This window comes from Eutrigla gurnardus (assembly GCF_963514095.1).
Source record: "Eutrigla gurnardus genome assembly, chromosome: 4".
Classification (NCBI taxonomy): Eukaryota; Metazoa; Chordata; class Actinopteri; order Perciformes; family Triglidae; genus Eutrigla; species Eutrigla gurnardus.
The window spans coordinates 11,105,602-11,132,501 of NC_139918.1; the positions used below are offsets into that span (position 1 = coordinate 11,105,602).

A 26,900-nucleotide genomic window follows, 5' to 3' on the forward strand; every position below is an offset into this window, starting at 1 on the left:
CTTAAAAGCTGAACCTTTTTTAAAGAGTTTGTAATGAAAACAAATTGTAATGAACCATGTATTTTCCCCTAGCATGTGCCCAAGTAAACCGTGAACTAATTACATGAGCTTTTCTAAATGAAAGTAGTCACCTTTTGTTAGATTCCCCCTGTTGCTCTGCTGAAGCTCTTGTTGTCCTTCATCTGTGATTTCACACATTGCAGTGAGTTCACAGATGGCCAGTGGCTCCTCCATTAACAGAGAAAGTCAACAGGAAAGTCTTTGTTTGTCTCTGTTTGAGGCCCAATATCAGAAACATTTTAATTCCCAAACACCAGTCAATGTGAAAGAATCATGATTCAAAAGTGTGAAACAAAACCTTTTTCACATTTTAAATGAAAAGAAGCAGTATCATGCCGTCGTTAAGAAACCATAAAGAAACTGACAATACACAAAGGGAAAAAAAACACAAACTAGAAGAAGATACTTTAGCTTTAAAAACTGTTATGTTTTAAAGCTAGAAAAGCAATTTCTGAAGGAATTGCAGTGTGAATGTTGGGCGCTGAAAAGCTGACGCCATGTTGAAGTGCTGGTTTAAATATGTAAGAAAGTGAAGAAGTAGAAGTGGAGATTTTCTACAGAACACCTGGCACCAAGGCATCAAGTCCATCCAATAATAAAACAGCAGAGAAAAGGGCAATGAGTGAGGGAAAAATAAGAGCAGCATAGAGCTCTAAGGGACACACAAAAAACACAAATATGATTGCAACATATAGTGCATAGTTTGACTACCTAAAACAACAAAATATAGGATTTCTATGCTGTACTCAGTTGGCAAAGAATTACCTGTCTCTCACTAAACAATGCAGGCCATCTGTCCTTGACTGCAGAAATGAGTGGCTCGTCACCAATGATCTCTTGTCTTCGCTGGGAGAATGTTGCAGTCATCAATTCATCGAGCAGGTGCAAATCTGGCTCTCTCTTCTGCACTTCCAAAAGCATGGTCTCACGATCCTTCTCTGATTTAACAGTAGTTTGTCCATCAGGTGGCTCTGGTAAGTAGTGGATCTCTCCCTTTTTTGCCTTCTTGACTGGCTTGGTGTTTCCCTTTCTTTTTCTTTTATTTACAAGAACTTCAGGGCATCCAGCTGCCATCATCCTCTGACGGTAATTGCCCATCTTGAATATCAGGCTGAATCTCCAGCAGTACCATCCTTTACCTGAACCCGGCTCCCTGAGACAAGGATGCTTTGCAACAAGAGCTTTGGCTACGCTTTCTAAATTGTCTTTACTTGGATAGCAAGTGATTCTGGTTATGCTATCAGCCAGTCTGTCCAGTATTTCACTCTTCACACTCTTTGAGATGACCGTCACAGCTCCATCCTTGGCATAGGCATCATTTGCTACCCTCAGCTGAAACTCAACGTCATGGGAGAAATCTGAAATAACAAAGGGATCAGGCCATTCTGAAGAATCACCACTACTAGGGGGCTCGGGGGTTGCACTATTCTGGGAACTAAGGCTTGCAGTATCTAATGTCGAGTCAGAAACTGGTTCAGAAAACGTGAACAGAACTTTCAGTGTGGCTCGTTCAGTTGGTAGGTCCTTGATGTCTGTCAAATTGCAGAGCTCATTCCCAAAGTCTGGATCTTCAAACTGTAAAAGGAACTTCCCACGGAGGCCCAGAGTGTTGCCCAGAACTACACATAACTCATCAACTGATGGGGGAACCTCCTGTAGGGTGACGCGTCTTATTTCCTGAGGTGAGACGATGACTCTGAGAAGCATCATTGATGAGATACCAAGAACTGAAACACAGTGAACAAACAAGAAAAAGCTTCATTAAACAGTAAATAACAAATCTAAAAGAAGCTGTGAATGGAGTTAAAACAGCAGAGAGATTACAACAGATAGGGAGGGTGAATTCAGAGATCAGGTAGCCATTTCTACACTACATCGTTATATAGCAAATAGTGTCGTCTAACCTTTTAAGTGCAGTTTATATCCCGTTATGTGGTCCAAAGATTAAGAGTTTGTTTAAATGTATGACAAACCAACCCAATCAAATATTACCTTAATGTAACATGAATGTCCTTGGAGTGACGAGCAGCTTTTCTTCAACAGGGTATGCAGCAAGGGGAATGTAGTCATTCAGACGGTCCGGATCAATGACCACAATTGTTGCAGGATCTCTTCTGGCGAGCTGGTAACACCTGAGATGCTCTTGGAAGGTCGCTGTGAATAGTTCAGTAATGAATGATATGTAACCATCCACTACACAGATCTCCAATACTCTCCCAAAATCTGGCAGTCCACACGTCTGTCCAACTGAGAGTACCATGCCTTTAGAATATTTTGTCCCATTCAAGTAAGCAATGGAGGTGAGTGAAACAGAGTCCAGACCTTCAAACTTATTCCATACAGCCTCTCTGATTGCAGCATCTAGGATGCCCACAGACACAACTGATACTCGTCCAGTCTCAATGCTTGGCTTGAAAATAGTTGGCATCTCCAAGTAATATGACAACATCAGTTGATGTCTTGTGGCCAACGTGTGCAGAATATTTTTGAAATTGCCAGTATTGTGAACCATTCTTTTAAAAAAAGAATGTTTTGCCTCAAATCGTATTGTCCAGAACTCAATTAATGGTCCAAATTTCTGAATCAGAACAGGATAATGTTCAAGATAATGATGTTTAGGGCGTAATTTAGTACCAGGAAATAATTCTAAGAGCAACTGTCTGTGGTCAGAAATGTTGGCTTGTAGGTAGCACAGGGTTTCTGTTGTGAATGAGGGGCTTGATAACACCTCCACAATGTCTTTCAGTTCAAGGATCACAGACCAAGTCTTTTCACTCTCTGGAACATGATGGCCAATCAACAGTGGAAGAAATCTCAGAAGTGCCCAGTTCTCGTGTCCGTTGCCACCAATTGTTCTTTTTTTTGAAAAGTTTGTTGGTATTGTCTGAGGCCTGTTAGTTTTGTCAGAAAACTGAAAAGGAAATGATGCTATTCTATCATTAAGATCATTCAATGTGAAATAATTTTTAGCAATAAGATCTGAAAGACATATGCATAGTTCCACAGGTACAATTCCCTCCAATAAATCGTGCAGAAAATCAGGTGGAAAACCTTTTGCAGGATGAAAGTGGGCAAGTCTGCTTAAAGGACAGTCTCTCTTCAAACCATGAACACACGAGGCATTAGTTGTGTTAAGCACATTAATGGCTTCATCAAACAGTTCTGGTGTTCTCAAAGTAAATGCCCCACTTCTGACATCATGATGCTGAATATCTTTAAGGTTAGCCAAACAAAATCTGCAAAATTTCTCCACGTTGAAAGACTCTTGGTATCCAGCAAGGGAGTGTGCACCTAAGTTATCGGCAGACACATACAAAACGGTACCTTTGACACAAGACCCAAGTCGTCTCTAAATGCTGAAGGTCTCTAATCAGAGGCTCCAAAACTTTGCTGTAACCATATTGTTTTATATGTACAGTTTTGCACAATGCAGCTAGATAAATTGATGATAATGTTGATCTAAGTCTTATGGGTAAGTTAGCTATCACCCAATATATACCACACAACTTATGTTTCTTTCTTGAAGTTCCCAATGGATTACAGATTTCAAAATCATCAATGTATAAGCCAAGAGCTATGCCTAATTCTTCAGCAAAAAGTTTGTTTTCTTTAAAGTATTCACCATCTTGAAATGAGCAGTAATGACCTTCCTGTCCATTGGATCTCTGTAATGTCTCTAGAATCTCACTTCTTTCCAACAACTTACTTAACAAATCTAAAATAGGAACATAAACAAATGAATGATTTTTTTCTTGTGGATTTAGCACATATTCAACCGGTTCAATCACTGTAAAAATCTTTCTGTAAAATGACTGCCTTTTACGTTCTGTGCCCAAAGGCCCTGCTCTTGAAAGAAATTTGAGTGGGTTCAACGATTGTATTTCATCAGACAATGATGTTACAACAGAGGCATCAGCTGCACAGTTATTTTCCTCCAAAACTTTCTCTATAATTGTTTTAATATTTTTATAAGCAAAGTCTCCAATGTCAAATAACTCATCAATTACTTCCTGTACTGCAGAATTTGAAACATGCAGAATTGTTTGCATACGGATAAATAAAGATGCCAACTGACGTTTAATTGCCTCTCCATTTTCAAGAGGAGGTACACCCTCGGGTACTGAATCATATGAAGTTGATGCCTCAGTCCCAGAAACAGAATCCTCTTCTAGCACTGCATTTGTAAGTGCATGGTGCACAAAAAGCTCTGGTCTTAAACTGTTTAAGGTGGACAACCTATGATAGCGACTTCTATGAGAAGTAAATGTTGACAGTACATTGGACTTGAAAGAGCAACCTGCAAACGGACATTTAACTGTTTCCCTGTTCCTCAAATGAGTCTTCAGATGGGCACAATATTTGATAATGTTACTAGGCTCTGAGAATGTACACAAATCACAGCATAACTTGGTCACAATTTTATGACCTTTTGAATGTTCTTTCAAGTGGTTTTTAAGTTCAGTTTGGGTTTGAAATGTGTTCAAACAGTCTTGATAAATGCAGACAAGGCCTGAACACCTCCGGTAATGTCCATGATGCTCTTTATAATGCTGTATTATTTTTCCTTGGCCACTGGAGGAAAAGGCACAAAACTTACATTTCCACATGAACTGGACGTGCTTGAATTCTGTGAACAGAAAAATTAAAAATTAAATTAACATAACATTTATTTAGACAACTAGTGGTTAATAACAGTTATCTATTAACTACAAAAAAACAACAACTATAAACCAATATTCTATGTTATTTTCAATTACATTTAGTTTATTGGATTACGTTTAGCTAACACTTATGCAGTATGATTCAACAACCCTGCAAGAATTAAAACCTTTATGGTGTTTCAAATATTCAGTTTGGGTTTGTTATAAGTAGTGTTGCTGTTAATTTTGAAGACTGTAAATTGTGATGCTGAATATGACATTATAAACTGAATAAAACAAAAACACAAATCAATATTATTATTCAATTCATCAGTAGTGCCAACATGAGTTAAGTAGGCTCTAAAACCTCCAACCAGTTGATAATGATTAGTTAAGCATTTAATATCCTATCCTTCCTTTCCTACCTCTCTGACTAAACATTAAAATAAATATATTTTACAATCTGTTCAACTCAATGGTTTAAACTGGTAAACAGCCCTGTGCCATCACATATCCTCTCCTCTGTCATCAGCCTACTCCTCTGTCAACCAAAGTAATAATTCAACTGTTCTCAGACACTTAAAGTGTAAGTTTGGCAGAAATTGAAAATAAAGCTATTTTCTGAATGAAAATACATCAACTAAGCCGTGGAGGAAGTAATTTTCGCTCATCACGCAGTTCAGAGCTAGCACGGGCGGAAGCTAGAGTCCAAAATCGCAAACAGTGGGTTAGCATGGGGCCAACAGCCACACGCTTTCAAAATCGCATTTTTAAACCACTAACATTGCTCAAAACAGCGGCAAACCTCGTCAGCAGCTTGCTCTGGGTGTCTACACATAAAACGAAGCACCAACAACTCAGTTCATGAACCCGAAGTTTATAACAGAAGACAGTTAAGAACACTCACCAATTCTACCCCTGCCAGCTCCTCGCGAAGGATAGTCCGTAAGTGTTGATTACCGAACGCAATGCAAAACGAGGGAGACCACTGAAGATTTTGCCCAGAATAAAACGAGTATACTTTTAAATTAGTGGCAGTTTGGCCAAATATAAGTTAATAACGGTGGGTAAAAACGCCGGGATAGTTTGTATACACTTCCAATCAGTTCAAGACAGCAGCCTTATCTGAAGCACATACATGTCACGCGAGATCTCACACGGGAACACGAGAGCTGCGTTCGTGAATTTAAACCGCGTTGACGCGGCACGCAACCCCTTATACAAACACAAGACGAGACGAACATTTACGCTGTGTTAACATGTTAGCTATAGCAAACTAGCTAACTCATGTCGGGCTCGAATAAAAACTAATGTTGCAGTCACATTTTTTAAAAAAGCACAACCTACACATTTAACGTTATTACGTTACTACACATGAGGTTAATGTTAAAAGACTTAATTAGAGATAATTAAACTCACCTGCTGTTCCTCAGCCTCGTGTAAAAAAAATCTAGTTCGACACGTTCACCACTCCCCGGTCGGTCCCTGCGTCCTGTTACTCCGCCTCGGTTCTAGATAACGGAACACAAAGACAAACACACAGGCAACATTTACACTCAGTCTCTTAATAATGTCCTGGGTAGCGTATCGCTACCGTGACGGTAGCTATGCGTCCCGTCACACAAGCTCCATCTGTCTGTGTAAAACATACCGGTAACAGGGGACCGAGGAAAAAAACAGCTAGCAGTTAGCTAACTATAGTTAGCTAGCTAACTCATGTCGGGCTCGAATAAAAACTAATGTTGCAGTCACATTTTCCAGGCTATTAAAAAAGCACAACCTACACATTTAACGTTATTACGTTACTACACATGAGGTTAATGTTAAAAGACTTAATTAGAGATAATTAAACTCACCTGCTGTTCCTCAGCCTCGTGTAAAAGAAATCTAGTTCGACACGTTCACCACTCGTCACTTCGGTCCCCGCGTCGTGTTACTCCGCCTCGGTTCTAGGCCGTTGTCAGGCATAGTCTCTTCCCGCGTGTCGAAGTAGTCCTTGATCATTTACTACAAAGTGTCTGTATTTCGATATGATATATGACTTATCTGCGGTGTTTAAATTATTCTGTTCATGCTTCAGCCTTGCCATGAATTAAAGAAGACAATTAAACTCAAAAGTCCAAATATTAATTTTGTAGCTCCCATTGGCCCACTCCTGCCTTTTCCCCCGCGCCCGCCCCCCCATCTGACACATTCGGCTGAAAGTCACCAGTTAACACGGTCTCTCGTTAAACTGAAACACCTGTTGTTTAGAAATGTTTGAATTATGTACATCTTTAGCAATGGAATATGGATTCTGTCCATGCAACTATCAGGCATTTAGATGCTGGTAAAAGTTTTATTTCAACATTTAAAACTAACTCATTAAGGTTTATTATGGCAAGTTAACGCGTCCACAATATTCTTTTAGCTCTTTTTTTGGTCTCCACCAACTCCTGAGGGAAATACCTGTCTCTCCAGCTGCTAACTGCTGAAAACAAGTTGTGTAGGTAAGAACGGAATCTGCTGGTCATAACATGTCCTTTCCTATGGGATCGTCACATCGCAGAGTCATTTGATCCATTTCTAATATAAAAATATGGATTATTGCAGCTTTAACGACTGTACAGGAAACTCTTTGCAGTAAACATACATTAAACTCTTGCCTGTGTGCCCTGAGGCCGTCCAGCTGCAGCTCTAGAGGAGGTTTCTGATGAGGGTTCAGCACAAACGAGAACTGAGGGGAAGCAAACTCCCAGCGTGACCGTTAACGGGCCGGTAGGTCTCCGTCCTCATTACCTGAGTCAGGACTCGCGAGGCAGAAGTGCGTTTACAACACAAGACATTAACAATGATAAACTGCAGATGCCAGGATTTCTTAACTTCCTGTGTACTTTCTCTTGACAACTTATCACTTGAAATCAAAACAAATGTCATGGGAAAATGTATAAAAACGCTTCGGCTATCCAACTTCTTGACCTTAGTCACCAAACCATCCTCCTCCTTTCTCTCAAACTGTCCAACGGACACGTAGCAGGGTCGGCAGTAGACCAGCAACCGCGGCCAGAAAAACTCATTAATTATGACTGAAATGCCAGAGAACATCTCTGATATTTACATAAGCCCAGTTTGATGACTGAGTTTAAGTAGCAGAATCGAGCTGCTGTCTAATGTAAAAAGGAAGATAAATTGTAACCTTAAATCATCTTTTATTATGCAAAACAGCACATTTCAAAGATTTGTTTATAGCAGAAATGCCTCTGAGGTTGATGCGATATATCACAGACAGAAGATTTATTTATTGTTTCACTTCTTTTGATGTTTGATGAAAAAAGTTAAAATAATTTATTAGGTTTATTTCTAAAGCCTTTCAAGTTTCCCTTGAGTATGTAAACGTGGAAAAAAAGGGCACTTTTCTCCCTGTGACTCAAGGTCTGCGCCTTTTGTGCAGTTTCAGGTTAGGTGCCTGATGGAAGGGCTTGGACGCTGTAGTTGGAGGAGTGAGACAATGGACGCCCAAAAACGACCCCATAAGCCGCCATTGCAAGCAGCATATTATGGCACATATTTGTGTTAATTGTTGGGTAGAGACCTCCAGTGGCCATAGTAATACTAACGGGAGCAAAGCAGGAAGTCGGGAGACGTAGCATAAAGAGTGACAAAGTGCGTAGGGAGGAGGTGGAGTGGATGGATAGGTTAAACAGGCCCAGTACTTTGACAAGAATAACATTTATGTCTCGTGTGAAACCAAAAGTCAACGTTGACTTATTTTAACTTGCATACATAATCAATTCTAGACTATGTAATGTAGGTTATCTTACATATTACATTCAGTCCGTAACAAACATACTTATTTTAACCGAAGCTGTGATCTTTTTCCAAACCTACACAAGTAGTTTTGTTGCCCAAACCCGTGTGTGGCCATTAGGACTCACTGATCTCCTGCCACCGCTAGGGCACTAATTTAGAAACCGCTCATGTGGGTTGTATTCGATGGTAGGAACAAAAACCCTGTGTGGTCGTTTGTGTTGGAGGACTTATGGACTATGCAACACTGTCCTTATCAACACATAGTTGAACGCTTTAAGCAATTTGTGGCTTCAGTGCCTCACACATTTTTGCCCATCAAAAAGTCCAAACTCTGCACTTACTCAAGCTTCAGACATCTTCCAGCTCAAACCTACTGGAAACAAAACACGTAAAAGAGGATCTTCACTTTGGTGAAAACTTCATCTGTGAATTTTTTTTAATTTTTTTTTTTTAATTACATGTTTCCAAATGCTCACTGCTCTGAAGAGGGATGGCTAATGATCCACCAATGATGTCTGTATAAATATGTTCTACTCTCTACCACTTGTTATGCAACTTATGTATATGCAAACTTGATTAAACCAGTCCTTTTATTGCCTCTTTTTAACAAAATGTAGCTCTTTAACATGGCCTGAGGGAATCAAAACAAATTGTGTTTGTGTTTGTATCACCCTCTCATTTTCTCATTGGAAAAATCCTAACTGCTTCGCCACGAGGCATCAGTGAGGCATGAAGCCTGTTGCTTTTTGATTAGTCTATATATGTATGTGTATGATGAAACCTCAGCTCCAAGCATAATTACCTCCTCTTCACTTAAAGCACTTATACTCTCGACATTAAAGGCTTCAGTCATTGAAATTTACATTTTTTTTTATGGGTCGACGTCGCCGACAGCCTGGATGCATCATGTTTCTGGGTTTTATGTCTGTCGGTGCAACGAGCTTACAGGAGACTGGCTTCCGCTCAGCTTTCCAATGCTACTGTGTTACTGCAGCACAGGAGGGAATCCAGATTATCAAAACAAGGGACACAGAATAATTATACTGTTTTTTGTTGTTGTTTTTTTTTTATTTTTTGTCACTGATGATTATCAACTGGATGGATTATTTTTATTATTCTTCCTGAAGGGAACATTCATATTTGTACCTAATTTAATTTATAATAATGAAATCACTTTGACTTTTCTTCTAGCACCACCATCAGGTCAAAATTATAATTTGTTCAATATAGCGATCTTGGCATCAGCCTCAACTGTACTTTGTGTTTAGTGCTAATAAACAAATGGACACAAATTGTATTATTCGTATTGTTTAACATTTTCTCGTGCACGACATCTTAGAAACGGCTTGAGAGAATTTCTTCAAATTTGGCACAAACATCCCCTCCTTTTTTTCTAAATTTGTGTTCAAAGGTCACTGCAACCTCACAAAGCACCTTTTTGTCCACAAGTGAACAATTGGTATGCAAATTATGACAATTTGTTGCAGTTACTTATAATCCATGCTTACAGCTTCCGTAACAACATCTAGGCATCATTGGAACAGGAAAGTGAACCCCTCCCAAATAAATACCTTTTAATTTAATTTGCCTATTAGCACTAAACTTAAATTACAGCTGAGTCTGATGTGAAGGCCACAATATTTGACATGTTAGTGTTTTGACCTGATGGTGGCGACCTGATGGTGGCACATTTCATTCCCCTAAAAGAAAAATGGTGCTAATCTGTACCCTAAAGCGGTTCTTGGGCTGGTTATCACAGGTTACGGTTTTTGGAGCAACATGGAACCCATCTTTCAAGGTGCTCTACAGCACCGTTCTCAATTGAGTCTATAAGTGAGGTTGTTCTTCACGACAAACCGGCTGACATTTCCATGGAAGCTAGCGTTTTTTTTTTTTAAAGTAATCATTCTGTTTGAATATCTGTAATTCGGTGATTAGTCCTCTCTCTCTATACACGTCCAGTGCCCGGTTTCCCTCCTCTGCTGCAGTAACACAGTGACATGTTTGTCAAGCTGAGGGGAAGCCAGTCTCCTGTGCTCCAGCTGCCAGCATACCTCCTTCCATCTGAGCCATTACTCCCCCAGGAAAGGTCAGGTACAAAATGGGAGGAAATTGCCAGGTAGAACGGCGGGGGTTTTGGACATCAATGCCCAACTGTACTGAGGCAATTTGTTGCAGTGGACAATGATAGGGTAGCGAGAGAGGCTCCTCGAGCACAGCTGACTGTGTGGAGAAAGGGGAGGCCTCTCCAGAGGACACACTAAGCTTGTTTGAAGGGAGGAAATTATAGACCAGACCAAAAGGGATGGCTCTCTATTGGTTATTATCATTATCACCTTCCAGTTCATCCCCATGCAAGAATATTATGGTATTTTCACTCTGAGTCACTGGAAACATCCACCATGTAGTTGTGTTCTCGGTGCCATTTTAGAGCTCCAGTAAAGTCTGTTTTTCTCCCCATTGACGAGAGGTGAAAGGTCAATGAGCACCTACATTTTCCATTCTTTCTTCTGATTCGAGGCTTATCAGAGGTACAAACCAACACTGGAGCACTGAGTATCTGCCAATATAAATGATATACTCAATATTTGTCCGGCTGAATCATTTATCCAATAATGAAATACCATAAGTCAAAGGTATTAGTCATAACTAACCCTAACCTGAAAATGCCCACGTTACGTCGCTACCTTTTAATCAGCTATAAAACTCAGTTTAAAAGGGAATTGCTAAAGTGGCTTCGAAAACAGAGGTCAGCAGTTATTAGTTATTAATTATTAGACTGAAGTAAGGGTGTATTGTTTAATTAGGGATCTAAACTATTTTTCCAGCCCAGTCTCATGGCATTTTGTAAAATACTAATTTTACTCACTTTCAACCATGAGACCATGAGGGCCCAAAACTGTTGTTGTTGTGAACTGACACAATCGCGATGATTTTCCTGTTTTTTTCTAATCCTTAGGAAGTGGTTTTGTTGCCTCAACCTAAGTTTTGTTTGCTAGCATAATATTGTCTGGGCTGACAGAAAAAAGAAGTACGCATGACATGCAAAAAATGGACAATCACAATAACCAACAGATTATATGTTGTGACTGTTTCACAAACCACCGGGAGTCTGTGTTGCTATTTTCTAACTTCAGACCTGTAAACCAGTGGCACGCCCCCACAGCACTATCAACCAAGCTCAAGTACCGCTACATCAACGTTGAAACCTGTTAGTCCTAATTGATTTGAATCTGAATGGTATTTAACACTATTCAATATATAATAGAGGATACTGATTCCATTTATGATGCTACTGCTTGGAATGGCAGAAAATGAACAATTCAGGCATTGATGAATTACTGTTAGCTTTCTATTTTGACTGTCCTGCTTGCACACTATTTCATTTTCGCACACTTAGAAGAATTAAAAAATGAAATAAATTAAAATGAATGGAACTTTCAAGGAACATCCCAGATTATCATAGGGATGTAGGCGATTACTTGATGAGTTGATTAAACATTGCTTCCCTCACTAGTAAGCACCTAAAATATCTATATTATGTTATTAATATATAAATAAGTGTTGATATGTAATTTGCATACATTCGTGTAATTTACACGCATTGACATATAATATCATAATGCGGAGAGCCACTTTGGAAAGGTTTTCAACCAAACCACTAATGAACATCTCCTTGTCCTCTCTGTAGTTTGTGAAGTTTGCCAACATTGAGGAGGACACTCCGTCCTACCACCGCCGCTACGACTTCTTTGTGTCCCAATTCAGCGCCATGTGCCACTCTACTCAAGAAGAGCCGGAGACCAGAACAAGGTAGAAGACAGAGACACTCATCATAGAGATGTGTATTTGTGTGTGTGTGTGTGTGTGTGTGTGTGTCTGTGTGTGTGTGTGTCATTTTGAAAGCAAATATTTAAAAACATTTTTTTAAAGAACACTCTTAAGTGCTCCCTTCTGTGCAGTTTTGAGGGATGGTGTTGGTATGTTTTTGTATATATTTCTGATCCTCTATGTTCATGACTTTAGTATTTTATCAGCTTTTCTTGTTAACATGGGATACCTTATCATTGGAATTCTAATATTTGAGCATCATTTATTAATAATAATTGTAAATAGACCTGCATTTATAGAGCACTTTTCTAATCTTTTTTACTCATTTATTTGCCTATTTACACACATTCATACACTAGAGCAGATGAGCCACCTGCAGCTAACTCATTCACCAATTCACATGGGGCAATTTGGGGTTCAGTATGTTGCCCAAGGACGCTTTGGCATGCAGACTGGAGGACGACTCGCTCTACCTCTTTATGTATGTAACACCGTCCATAACATAATATGCAACTCAAAACAAATCAACAACACAGGTATGAAAAAAATAGATATGGTAAAGAAACAAATAAATTAAGTAATTAAAACAGTAAACCATAGGAACAAAAGTGGCAATCAGTGAGGTATGAAGGTGAACCATTTTAAGCCTTGAAAACAAGTACAATCATTTAAAAACCAATTCTCAACTTGGGTAGCCAGTGTAATGATATTACTGGTGGAATAGGTGTTCTTTTTCTGTTTCTTTGTCTTTGTCTTTCTTGCCACTCAATTTTGGACAAGCTGCAGGCGATCAATCATTTTATATAGTGTGTTTTGCAGAATAGAGTGTACTACACTAATCAATGAGAGAAAATACAAGGCATGGGTCAACTTTTTGGCATCTTCCAGAGCAACGTTTGAATCTTGCAATCTTTCTTAAATTATAAAAGGCACTCTTTATAACGTCATTGATTTAAATTCAGCTCAGAGTCGAGAATAACACCCGGGTTCTTTACTCCAGGCTTATTCTTTGTGAAATCTATTTCTCATCCATTTTGCTAGAAAGGCAGTTTATCAGGGGATTGAGGGCATCAGTGTCATCTGGTTGCTACAGATAAATATAACTGATTGTCATCAGCATAGCGATGAAAATTCACTCCATAATCATTAATGGTTTCGGAAGCATGTACAGACAGAACAGTAATGGGCCAAGAATTGAACCCTGTGGGATACCAAACAGGAAATCATGGTGACCGAGGCTAAGAAAAAAAAAGTTCTGCCAGTGAGTTCGGAATTCAACTAATTTAAAGCTCTTTCTGAGAGACCAATCCAATTTTCAAGCTGGTCTTAAAGTAACCTGATCGACTGTCAAATTCTGCACTTAGATCTAAAAACACAAGAAGAGAAACATGTTCACTATCTGCACTCACTCTAACATAATTTATTACTTTTACAAGCGCTGTCTTTTGTAATATCTTACGTAGAAAAGTTGGGTTAGATAAGGGCCGAAAATTGCTCAAAACAGTCTGTCAAGATGATCTTTATTGAGTAAAGGCTTGACTATAGCTGTTTGTGAGTGCATCTGGGAGAATGTCTCCTGGGAACAAATTACAATACCTCACAAATACAACTTTCCAAAACTTCCTTAAAAAAGTAGTGGGAATCCATGGATTGGGTGGAAGACTTCAATTGCATCACAATTTTACAAAGCTCTCCGTCGCTAATTTTCCCAACAGATTTACCCCACAATTTTCTTTTCAAGAAAAGATGCAAACTCTTCACATTTTGACTTTGAGGCATGGCATATTTGTTCACAAAGCTGTGACGGTTTTAAAAGACGATCAATGGTTCCCGCTTTCAGGGATAATCTTTGAGAAATATGCCTGCCTCTCGCCACGTAAAGCTTTGTTATAGACATGTGTGGCTTGTGCTAGGATCTCCCTGTGGATAGTTAAACTACTTTTCATCCACATTCACTCAGCTTTACGGCACTTCCTCTCCAGCAGACCAATTTGCTAATTTTTCCAAGGCATTTCCTTAATCTGTAGTGTAATCTGGAGTTGTCTCAGGAGCTAAAAATCATTTATTTACGAGGAGCATTGTATCATTCTTTGTCAGCAATGGTCACATTAAAAAACACACTGGGGTGATCTGATATATTCATATGGAAAATCAGGCCTCCAGAGATGACTAAGAGGGTTGGCCCAACAATATGTTGAGAAAAATCAAAGGAACGTAAAAGTAACATAACATCCATAGCCTTGCTGTCCGAGACATTATCAACATGCAAGTTAAAATTGCCTGTTAAAATAATTGTATCACAGTTGATAAAAGCAGACTGACAGCAGCTCAGATAATCCTGTAAGAAAGATGTTTGCTTTGGTGGTCGATACATAGTAAGCAACAACACTGACGTTTGGCTTTCTAATAAAATATCAGTTTCCAAAGGTTAAAAACAACCAAAACTCAAGCACTTCCATTTCAAAGTGTCTGAGAAAATAGCAGGCAGTCCTCCTCCAGCCGCCTCCCTGAGCAAATATAACTAGAATGCGGAGGTGAGGCTTCAATTAAAAACAGACAGATGCTCCATCTGAACCCAGCCTTGTTTCAGTTAAAAACATAAAATCAAGCTCATGTTCACTGATGAGGCTATCATTTTAAATGATCTTATCTGTCAGTGCCCTGCTATTTAAATGAGTCATGGTCACTTTCTGGCTGCTGTTCTTTATGAGCACAGTAATTCAAGTTTTGTTTGATTTTATGTATCTCTTTGGTCTGAAGCGTGTGAATTGGGAATCAGTGAGAAACCAGTTTCTATTGGGGTGATGGACAGGTGACAGTGTTGGAGCCAAGGGAGGACAGAGGGGGTGGTGATCTTTTCAAGGTCTGCTGCACTTTATCCGATCCAGATGTTGATGAGTGTATCTCGGTCATAATCCAGCTGCTGGATCCACATGCGCCGCCGTTGCCATGAGTCACATTCAAAGTATCCAAAACTGAGCAGAGAAGATTTCACATCTTCATGACCTTAAAAGTTCGATGGCACAGAAGTGTGTGTAACTTAAATGAAAATGGTTAATATTCGGACATCCTTCCATAGGCGTTGTAGCTCACATTTCCACCTTAGAATTACATTTATGAATAGACACTTTCTGAGTTAAAGAAACATGTTTATAGCACTCACCTCTTGACTACTGAAAGTCATATTTCCCGGACCGGTATTTCTTGTGTCATGTTGGTGCAGAATGTGTCCAGACAGACTGCTGAGTGTAGAAGTTCATGCTTCGAGTTCATGTTCAACCTTGAAGACAGCAGTTTGACCAGCTTTTCATTACCTTTCACTGTTGAGGCGGATTATGGAAAAACATAAGATGAGCTTCAGTTCAAGGTAGACTGCTGTGTGTGGATGATAAAAAACTGAAGACCATATTAATATGAATTCCTGTTTGTTTTAAAATAATCTCTTTTGAACGACTTGCCTTGGTTGTCTGCGTGATGGAAACACAACTAATAGTTGATCAAGTGTTGCATCTCACCACGGCATTCCAGTTCTTAAAAAAGAAAATGGTTCAAAACACGATGGCTTGTTGATCACTGATTAAATCTAGGAGATGCTCCCTCGACAGAATTTTTTTCATTATCTTCATTTCAGAAGCAAAACTAATCTTAATACTGTTAAAGAAGTGAGCTGGTCCACAACAAAATGATGAATTGTTTAATTTCAGTCTTTAGTTCCCTGGAGCGTTTTTTTTTAGTGGCATTCACATTCAAGAAAAACAGCTGATTGATCGTTGATACTTTCTCTGATTAGTTCTCTTCATGGGGTGAAATTGAGCTCAAGTTGGAGAAATCAGCAGCTGCAGTTTAAACTGTCTTTGGATAACATGCGTTCACATTACTTTCATTGAATTTCAGTTCTAAAACTGATAGTTTAAATGTCTTTTGGATTATTATTATTATTATTATGAAGACATTTTATATCCACAACTCTACCCTTCAGAAAAATACCCTCTTTTAATGCAGTGATGGATCATACCTGTCTGGACAACTGCACATCACCTCAAGCTTAACCTGAATAAAACCGAACTCCTCTTCATCCCAGGAAAAAGACTGCCCTCACATGGACCTGTCGGTCACTGTTGAGGGCATCACAGTATTTCCTTCCTCAACTGCGAGGAACCTGGGTGTAATCCTCGATGACCAACTATCCTGCACCCCCAACATCACTGCTGTGGCCCGATCCTGCAGATTTGCCCTCTACAATATCCGCAGGATTCGGACCTTCCTCACAAAGGATGCAACGCAGCTCTTGGTCCAAGCACTGGTCATCTCCCGCCTTGACTACTACAACTCTCTCCTGGCCGGACTCCCGGCCTATGCGATTAAACCATTGCAGCGTATCCAGAACGCTGCAGCACGCCTTATCTTCAATCTACCCAAATTCTCCCACGTGACCCCCCTCCTCCGTGACCTCCACTGGCTCCCTGTTGCAGCACGCATCCAATTCAAGACGATGACACTGGCCTTCAGGGCCATCAATGGAACGGCACCTGCCTACCTTCAAACACTGGTCAAACCTCATGCCCCGAAGCGAGCACTCCGCTCCTCTACTTCAGCTGGCCGGCTGGTACCACCATCGCTGAAATCAAACAAATGTCGCTCAGCAAAGTCCAGACTCTTCTCTGTTCTGGTGCCTCAGTGGTGGAACGAACTCCCGACCAATGTCAGGACAGCAGAGTCATTTGCCATCTTCCGAAAAAGGCTCAAGACTCACCTGTTCAGACTTCACCTCGACTCTACATAGCATGACCCACTAACACCCTCCCTCGACCCCCCCCCCCCCCCCGCAAAAAAAAAAAAAAAAAAAAAAAAAAAAAAAAAAAAACTCGGATCGTAGCACTGTTACTCTTGAAGTACTACTTTACTCAGATGAGGACCTAGCACTTGTTCTATTTTTAGCTCTTACTGCATCGGCAATGATACGTCGTGGTTTCTTTGTTTCCTTCTTTTGACAAATGTACTTATTGTAAGTCGCTTTGGACAAAAGCGTCTGCTAAATGACCTAAATGTAAATGTAAATACCAGCAGCTCATCCAGCGGGGGGAGGGGCTGTAACACATTCCCCACCAGTGCAGGTCTCACTTGAATCCTGTGAATACAGATCCAAATCTATCTCTCCCTGATATCCATATTTCATGGATCTTCCCTTTCCACTGAGACCACAACACCTCCGCATGAGATCCTTGCTGCAGTCCGATTGAAGTACAGCATTTAAATGACACATTGATGATGAAAAGGAAGAGAACGGCATGGCTTAAATTATGTGAAACTTCAACAGATTTACAGAGAAATTAGTTACGTGCCTGTAATGTCTTATTGCAAAAAGGACATTCCTGTTTATTGCTGTAGTATAAGTTGTTTTTGATGGTTTGACATATTTTGTATTAATTATGAAAATTACTGTATTCACCAAGTTTATAGCATGAGATCGGGCAAAACAAAGTCAAACAGCGAGAAACAAAAGCAGTCAGACGATCAGATGGACGAAAGGAATGCAGATGGAGCCAGCATCAATCTGAGGCCGAGAGAAGAAGATAATTTAGTGTACATCAATCTCTCTACAAGGGTAGATTACACAAAAAGCAAATCTGCCACATTAGAACTTGAGAAAAATAACAAGGGTGTTTATAGGTGGAAAACATTCCAGGAAATCCTGCATATCTTTAGAGCAACACATTATCTTAAATTAACAGAACCCAGTATAGGGATGTTAACAAATGTTTTGTTTTGTTACCTGATTGACCAAATTGAGCAACAGCACTGAAACATTTTCAACAAAAAATGGGCCAAACACTAAACATTGTAAATTAAAAACTCTCTGAAGATGTTAATAATTTCAATTTGACCATGCATGGCTATTAGCACTGAGGTTTATGAATTGGACTCTTTTTGCAGTGTGGTTCATTTGCATAGAAGTGGGCCAATTTTGTATACATATACAAGTATACATACAGTATTACCTCATTTCAAGCACCGGGATTCTTGGCCGAACAGCTAGGGGTGAATTCATCCCTGAGTGTATTAGCTCAGTAATTCATTCTCCAACCATTTTTTAGAATTAGAATTAGTTTATTTAAAAGTATTTTAGTTTCTTTCGGCCATTTATTTTCTGTTCCAGCCAGTATTTCATGTGGAATACCCCAGGGTTAAATATTGGGCCCCTTTTTTGTTTCCTGTACTGCATCTTCTCAGTTCCTGTTTTCATACAGCCACAGTATCTTGTGTGCCTTTGTTTCATCATTTTAGGTTGATGATTTTGAGTTTGTTAAGCATATATATCTTCTCAATGTTTATTTTCATTATAAACTGTATTTGTTCGTGTGTTGATGTGGGTGGCCACCTGCTACATACAGTTCCTCCTTCAGTAATGTATGGACAATACAATGAATAGAATTGATTATATAATATAATTGATTAATTATGTGATGTAGTGTGTAGTGTATGCTTTGGCGGAAATGCAGAACATAAGAAAATTAAAATATGTGAATTGAGTGAGCACTTTGGTATAGCCAGGCAATGAATTAACAGTGTAATAATAATGGTAATAGAGATGGTAATGGTCACTTTCATAGAATTGGCTTCTTTATTTTATAAAATATCTACAACAAATATTAACCGTAGAATCGAATCGTATCATTCTTACACTGTATGGAAACGATTTGAATCGAATCGGTCTGTCATAAAAGGATATCGTTTTTGAATCGAATCGTTACCTGTGTATCTAGATGCATATCGAACCGTTTATCACAAAGAGATGTGCAACCCTAATTGTTAGGCAGGTAAAAATAGCTGGTCAACGACAGCGGCGGTGGCAGGGAGGCTCAGGTAAGACCAGGGGTCTGCACCCTTTATTATCAAAAGAGCCATTTTGCCCCCTCTTCTGCCAGAGAAAAATAACAGAGCTTATAAACTGCCACAAAACTAGCAGCTGTAGTTGACTGTGGAGAGGTGATCCACTTCTTGAAAGTATGTTTGCTCTGCCCACCTTTTCGTTGCAGTTCCGAAATTGCTCTCTTTCGCTCATCTTCAGTTGGGTATTTTTCAGCGAATGCTAAGTGCTTGTTTCTAAAGTGTCTTTCAACGTTACATTTTTTGTTGTTCGATAATTTCTCGCCACATATCAAGCACACAGGTAAGCCAGCATCGTTGGCGGTGAAGGCAAATTAATCTGTCCACGCAGAATTAAACTCTCTATTTTCTTCTGAGACTTTGAGACGTTGCTGTGACGTATATTTTAGTTGACAAATTATAGCCTAAAGAAAAAAAACGTTTTAAAAATAAGATGTTAAACTTATCACCTCGAACTCCAAGATAACTGTGCAACAAAATAAACACAAAAATAATAATATATAAATAAAAATTTAATTTTCATGATTTTTTTTTTTGTCAAGGCCAAAGGGAGCCACTACAAGGAGGCTGAAGAGCCGCAGGTTGCCGACCCCTGGGTTAGACCGTGACGTGGCACAGCACTTTAAAAGACCACTGGGTTGCCGACCTCTGACTCTAATACAGATCAGCAATGTATTAAAACAATACCTAAAGATGTCCCTCTCATTCATTGTGAAAATAACTTCCCTCCTCCGGCATTACTGCATTTATTTGCAGAAATATAACTGTAGCAGCTGAGACCTGTGATATGTGATGCATATAAATTTACTTTGACTGTGTGTGTGTGTGTGTGTGTGTGTGTGTGTGCTGGTGTTGGTTGGAGGTGTGTGTGTTTGTGTGTGTGTGTGTGTGTGCTAGTGTTGGTTGGAGGTGTGTGTGTGTGTGTGTGCTGGTGTTGGTTGGAGGTGTGTGTGTTTGTGTGTGTGTGTGTGTGTGTGTGTGTGCTAGTGTTGGTTGGAGGTGTGTGTGTGTGTGTGTGTGTGCTAGTGTTGGTTGGAGGTGTGTGTGTGTGTGTGCTAGTGTTGGTTGGAGGTGTGTGTTACACTGAGAGTGAGGGAATGCTGGGATTATTTTCAAATTGGCTTGATGCGTCTCTGTTAACAGTATGACTTCTCACTTTGCTTTTCCCCTGTATTTCATTATTCCATTCGGCAGCGTCTGGCCGTAGGTGGAGAGGGATTCCCAAATAGAATTTCTCTGATGGTTATTGGATTAGGCCCAAGGCGAGGTCACCCACACTGCTTTTCATATTATTGCTCATACAGTGTTTTATGTCAGAAAGAGAGAGGAGAGACAGAAATAGTAAATGAGAAGTCAGACTCATTGGGTCCTGAGACCTCTGCAGAGCCTGTCGAGGCTTTTTCTGTCTGGTGTGTGTGTGTGTGTGTGTGTGTGTGTGTGTGTGTGTGTGTGTGTGTGTGTGTGTGTGTGTGTGTGTGTGTGTGTGTGTGTGTGTGTGTGTGTGTGTGTGTGTGTGTGTCTGTGTGTGTGTGTGTCTGTGTCTGTGTGTGTGTGTGTGTGTGTGTGTCTTAGTTTACGCAGCTCTGGAAATCAAAGTGTTATTGAGATGAGTTACTTCACTTGGAGTTGGAAGTTGAAGTTGAGAGAGACACAGAGTGACTCAGCCCTGCAGAGAAACTCTCAATCTACACTGATAAAGAATGTATTGCGGTTGCTGAGAGCACCATGACTGTTGCAACTGCTATCTGTCTTTAAGTCTGATTCACAAAAGATATTTCACTAATGATATGACAGTGCAAACACGCTTGAGTATTTCAGCTGATTGCATTAATCCATACACCAACAGTCCAAACTCGCTAACTTCATATACTTTCTTACCCGAGAAATCACCTTGTAGGCGTTGGTGTTGTCCTGAACTAGTTCCAGTGTTTGTTTGCAGCGTGGGTATCTCTTGTGCGATGTGTAACCTGTGTCCTGTGTGTCCGTGTCAGGATCCGTGTGGCCGGGATCAAAGGTCTGCAGGGCGTGGTGAGGAAGACGGTGAACGATGAGCTGCAGGCCATCATCTGGGAGCCGCAGCATATGGACAAACTCATCCCGTCCATGCTGTTCAACATGCAGGACAGCGAAGACCTGGACAGGTACTACATACACACACACACACACACACACACACACACACAATACACAAATACCAACACACACAGGGCTCTCTTACAGCAGTGCAGACCGTTACCAGTACCGTCACTGGTTTCTGACCGACAGTTGTACTGCTACATCTTTGCACCCATGGGTGTGCTAACCCAATGTCCTCTCCAATGCGGCGTTCACACCGAACGCGATAGACGCGAATACAATCGCGTCAGACGCGTGTATCGCGCCGCTTGATCATTTTGGACTTTTTTAGCGTCATTCGCGCCATTCGCGTCATTCGCTTCATTCGCTTCATTCGCGTCATTCGCTTCATTCGCGCATGACGCTCATTTTTGAGGGGAGCTGGCGGGTCACGTCGGCGGACCCTCCTCCTCCGCCTCGGGGTACCCGATGCCAGAGTCCGTGAGCCTCCTCCGGGAGCCACGTCCCTCGCACCTCTCCCCAGAGTCGGGGCCACATTCGACCTCAGATCAGATGAGACAACCCGCTGAATTTAAGCATATTACTAAGCGGAGGAAAATAAACTATCTAGGATTCCCTCAGTAGCGGCGAGCGAAGAGGGAGAGCCCAGCGCCGAATCCCCGTCCGACGGGCGGGCGGACGGGGGAAATGTGGCGTACGGAAGACCGATTGCCCGGTGTCGCGCGGGGGCCTGAGTCCTTCTGATCGAGGCTCAGCCCTGACGGTGTGAGGCCGGTACGGCCCCCGTCGCGCCGGGGTCCGGTCTTCCCGAGTCGGGTTTGGTAATGCAGCCCGTCCATCTCAGCTCATCTGTCTGTCGGCTTGAACTCGTCGCTGATTGGATGTCGCGGCGCGATGCCGCCTGAAAAGTTCGATATTTTCAACTTTATTCGCGCCGCGTCAGACGCGCCATTCGCGCCGCGTCAGACGCGCCATTCGCTTCATTCGCGTCAGACGCGCCATTCGCGCCGCGTCAGACGCGCCATTCGCGCCATTCGCGCCATTCGCGCCATTCGCGCCATTCGCGCCATTCGCGCCATTCGCGCCGCGTCTCATCGCGCCAGACGCTCCATTCGCGCCGCCTCCGCCTGAATCGCGTGTCATCGCGCCATTTACATTGGTTTTCAATGTAGAGTCGCCGCTCAATTCGCGTCTATCGCGTTCGGTGTGAACGCCGCTTAAGGCCTTAAACCCTGAACCCTCAGAGACTTGACTGACGTCACATGGAACATGGTGTGCAAGAGGTTGCGAGGCCGTGAAGAGCACTTTGCAGCGACATATCACGTGACCCTGATGACACCATTACGCGTTTTTGCTGCCTGACTTGAGCGTCGCCGAGGGTCTTTCATTATGAGACGAGAAGTTAATGTCAAATGATCTGTTTACTCGTTTTGGTCAAAAGAGCTTCAACAAGCAAAATCAAAAGAACTGGTTGATGAATGGTTTAAGTGTGTAACAGCTCTAATTTCATGGGATTTTATGTGCCATCTTAAATCATGAATGTTTCTGTGTAAACATCCATGTGCCGTCCTTGTTAAACATTCTTATGCCTCAGGGCTTCCTATACTGCTAACCCTGTTTCTAACGTCATAATGCTATGATTTGTGGGTAGTTCCCTCAGCCAAAGTCATAAATGCTGACTTACATAAAGTGTGCATGAAGGGCTCAAAATGTGGGAGAGAGTCCCCAAGAACTGGACAATACGATATGTCGACATTAGGCCTTCAAATGACATGTGGTCAGGCACATTTTTCACATATCATAACGCAGCAGAAGACAATTGCGACAAAAAAACCTTGAAAGTCAATGCTGCAGTACTTTCCTGCTATTTAAAGGATGACTTATTCAGAAAGAGAATCACATCACACTTACATTTCTGTATTCTGGTGAATTTTTATGGACCAGTTTATGGTGGAAATGTTTTTTACCATGTTAAGGAAAACACAAATATGGTCCTGAGGTTACTTCAAAGTTTGCGGCCTCTCTTCCCCCTAAACGGCAGTGTATTGAGGCTGATGTCTCCACACATTATTCAGCCAATGGACAGCGACAAATAGTAGATGGAGTGAATACAATATGAAACTCATCTATAGAAGACAATTGTAGGGCTGTACGGAATAGTTGGAACTTCATTCATAATCAATATTTGAATGATTTATTTTTTGCTTTATTTCATTGTGTTATGTGGATATATTATTAGTATTATACGATTTTGAGGATTCGATTCCAGCGGCATACGAGGAAGGCTTCGTGCCACAGCAGGTCATCGGTTTTTTGTGTAGCAAGAAAACAATACAAGACAATATCAAGAGTAACATGTTTTTCAAGCATTACCCAGGTTTGTTTATTACATGTCGGCCCTGTGATAGACTGGCGTCCTGTCCAGGGTGTACCCTGCCTTCGCCCAATGATAGCTGGGATCGGCTCCAGCCCCCCCGTGACCCTGAATACAGGATAAGCAGTAGAAAATGGATGGATGGATGGATTCCAGCGGCCAATTTGTAGAATGTTTCAGACTTGTGTGATCAAAGTTGTCCGATAAAAAAAAATCAACATTTATTGAAAAAAGATTGGCGTAATCATTTGCAAAAAGTCAGTGTTTTTAATCTAACAAAATATTCTCCTTCAATCCATGTTTGATGGCGATTATCCTTTTAAAAAAACAAATTGACGGCAGAAAACTGCTCTCTTCTCAAATTTGCTGAACCCGCCATTTGAATACCTTTGCGTCAGGAGCACCTGGAATTTAAACAGAGTGGGAGATGATAGTCGCCACACACACACGTATGATTAACGAAGAGACTGAATGCAACCCCTTTCCCCATTGTGTCTTACTTTAGGCCCAGATTATGCTCCATTGAGACATAGATCATTTCAACAGCAGCCACAGCCTTTACTGGGACTCATTATTCTCCACCCCTGAAAGCCAACGAATGTTTGATTTTCTGAGGTGAGAACTATTCTAGTTCGGAGGTGACCTTGGTAATGGGCCAAACCTCAACACGCACTCACATTCCCAGTCAATCAATTATTCATGTGGCGCTGGAGCTTTTCTCTCTGGCAGATCAGGAAAGTAAACTATTTCTACTGTAACCTCAAACTCCAAGAGGTGGAGGAAGGGGTCATTGTTACCCCGGTAGCTCAGGGTGCCTCTGATATCCCAGAATTCACTTGTAACTATTTTTTCTGACCAGGTCTTGATCAGTCAGTGACTCAGAGATGATGACATTTCTGGATTTAAAAATGTACTTTTTGTCTTAATCCACTCTACATGTCTCTGATCCCTTTGGTGTTACTCTGCGATCCTCGGGCTGCTTTTAAGCCTCAATATCCAGTTTCAGAATCAACACGGACACTGTGGCACGTCCCCGTTAGCCTCGTTTAGATCAGGGATCAGATGTCACAGTTTTCATTCTGAGGTTCTAAATTAAATCTCATTTTCCCCCCAGATGTTTTCAAACAGGCAGATAGGATTTAACTTCTGTTACATCAGCTGTTGTTTCCAGCTGCATCATGAAACTCTCCACCACTTGAAGAATTGCATAATGTCAATAACAAAAAAAAAGAAAAATTGCAGACAGATGAGGATTGAATGCCAAAGGTATTAACAGTTAATAACAATGCCTTGTTATTATAATGATAATTATTTGAAAGATTTTGGATAAACTCCTGATATGCATTATTTTCTCACACATATGAGAAGTTTAAATTGCAGAGCTGACAAATCTGACAGTGAGATGCAAGTAGAAAGGAAAAGTGTACAAAAATATAATACAGTGTATTATATAAGTGAGATTCTAATAAACAGTTTCAGGTCTTTATACTGTATGTACTATTTAACAAGAGAAGAAAAACATCCAGAGAGAGTTTTTATCTGTCATTATAAGAGAGCGTATGTTCTGTACACAGGAGGAGATTTATTATTCACACAGTCTTGTTTCCTTTCCTCCTCTCTGTCTTGCAGTGTTTAGCAACAGAAGCACCATTGGGGCAATATATCATATATACAATTATATATACTGTTTAGGAATGGGTTTTGATATCAGAAAGATGCTCAGATCATATTTGCAGCCTTTTTATACGTGGTTACATTTACTAATTTCTGCAGTGACAGCACTGTGTGAGAACATCATTTTAGGGGACCGAGGGAGGTGGTGGACGCGGTAAATCCAGCTGTCCCAGTGATTTGAACTTAAGACCAGGACGTGTTCTGCAATTGAATAATAATCACTACTTAACTTGTTTTAAATGTATTCTTGTGGAAGGAAGACGTTGGATAGGCTTTGATCAAATCCGGTTCCTAATCTATATTGAGTCCAAATCCTTTCAAGTCCCACAAATCTTTTTAGGGATGTTGTCTAGCGGGGAATGAAAACATATGTACTACATAAACTTCAGACAGTATCATACCAGGTATGTTAAAGGTCCCATATTATGAAAAACACGGGACTGGTCCTCCCTGAGACTGTCAACTCCCAGGATGAGGAAAACAAGTGACTCCTGCATGGTCTCTGCAGCGCCCCCTACTGGTACAACGGCACTCCTACAGGCTGTTCAGATTCAGCTCCTGTTACGTAACGAAGGGAGTCATTTGCATCGACCGAACTCCTCTGATGATAGGAGATATCTGAGAGGGGGCGTTCATCACCGAGGTGAAGTTCAGTGTGTCCTGAGACAGCAGTGAGATAGCAGTGTTTCACAATGTCGTCGTGAGCTAGACACGCAGATTGCTCTGTTGTTGGTTGTACAAATCAACATAAGTACTTATATTCTGCACCAGCTACAGAACAGAAGAGACAGTGGTTGCGTTTAATTTTTAATGACAATGAGCCGTCTACGATCCACGTTAGCTTGTATGTGTATGCTAACCACTTCACATCGGACTGCTTCAGTAACGAGGGTCAGTACAAAGCTGGCTTTGCCTCGACACTGACCCTCGTAAAAGGATCTGTCCCAACCATACGGGACCAGCAACTTCACCTGAGACACATAGGCGAGCTATAGCGATACATCCACCGTAAACATTGGTGTATGCTACCGCTAGTGTAAGCGGCATCGTCTCCGTGGCTCTCCAAGTAGGCGATGACAGACGGAGCTCATTAGCATTTATAGGTGCAGACACAGAAACAGCCTGTTCTCAGCAGAGCTCATTTGAGCAACTTTTAGACAGCTGAAATCCAGGACCATGGATGGGTTTGGGGCAATGCATATCAAATACAGTGTTTTTGGACCTCTGACAGCTGTGTGGAATTGATGAAAAACAGTATAATAGGGGACCTTTAACAAATCAGATCCAGCATGTAAACTATCAGACCCCCCACCTAGTCTTGTGTCTCTCCAAGCATTCGTACAGTATAACATAGACTGATGGCAAAGTCTCCTCTGAAGAACTTTCAGAAAGCTTTGGAAACGCGTCTCACAAACAGTGTGCTTAATGAATGGTGAAGTGCTGTGAGCATTGACACATGACCTCTCTCACCTCCGCTGCCTGCAGTGGCAGAGGAGTCTGGATCTAGTAAATCCTGCTGTTGGATCTGTTGGAAGCGCGAGTGTCTGCTGAAGGGAGGTGAACCCTGG

At 41.1% G+C, this 26,900-nt stretch overlaps 1 protein-coding gene across 3 annotated transcripts in view; it reads left to right on the forward strand.

Annotated features, from left to right (window-relative positions):
* efr3a (EFR3 homolog A) overlaps positions 1-26,900 on the forward strand; it is a 143,394-nt gene that overhangs the window by 63,983 nt on the left and 52,511 nt on the right. For all 3 annotated transcript variants that reach the window (XM_084008810.1, XM_084008809.1, XM_084008811.1), the window contains 2 exons: positions 12,181-12,302; positions 21,200-21,349. In XM_084008810.1, coding sequence (XP_083864936.1) covers positions 12,181-12,302; positions 21,200-21,349 — 272 coding nt within the window. The remainder of the gene's footprint in view (positions 1-12,180; positions 12,303-21,199; positions 21,350-26,900) is intronic.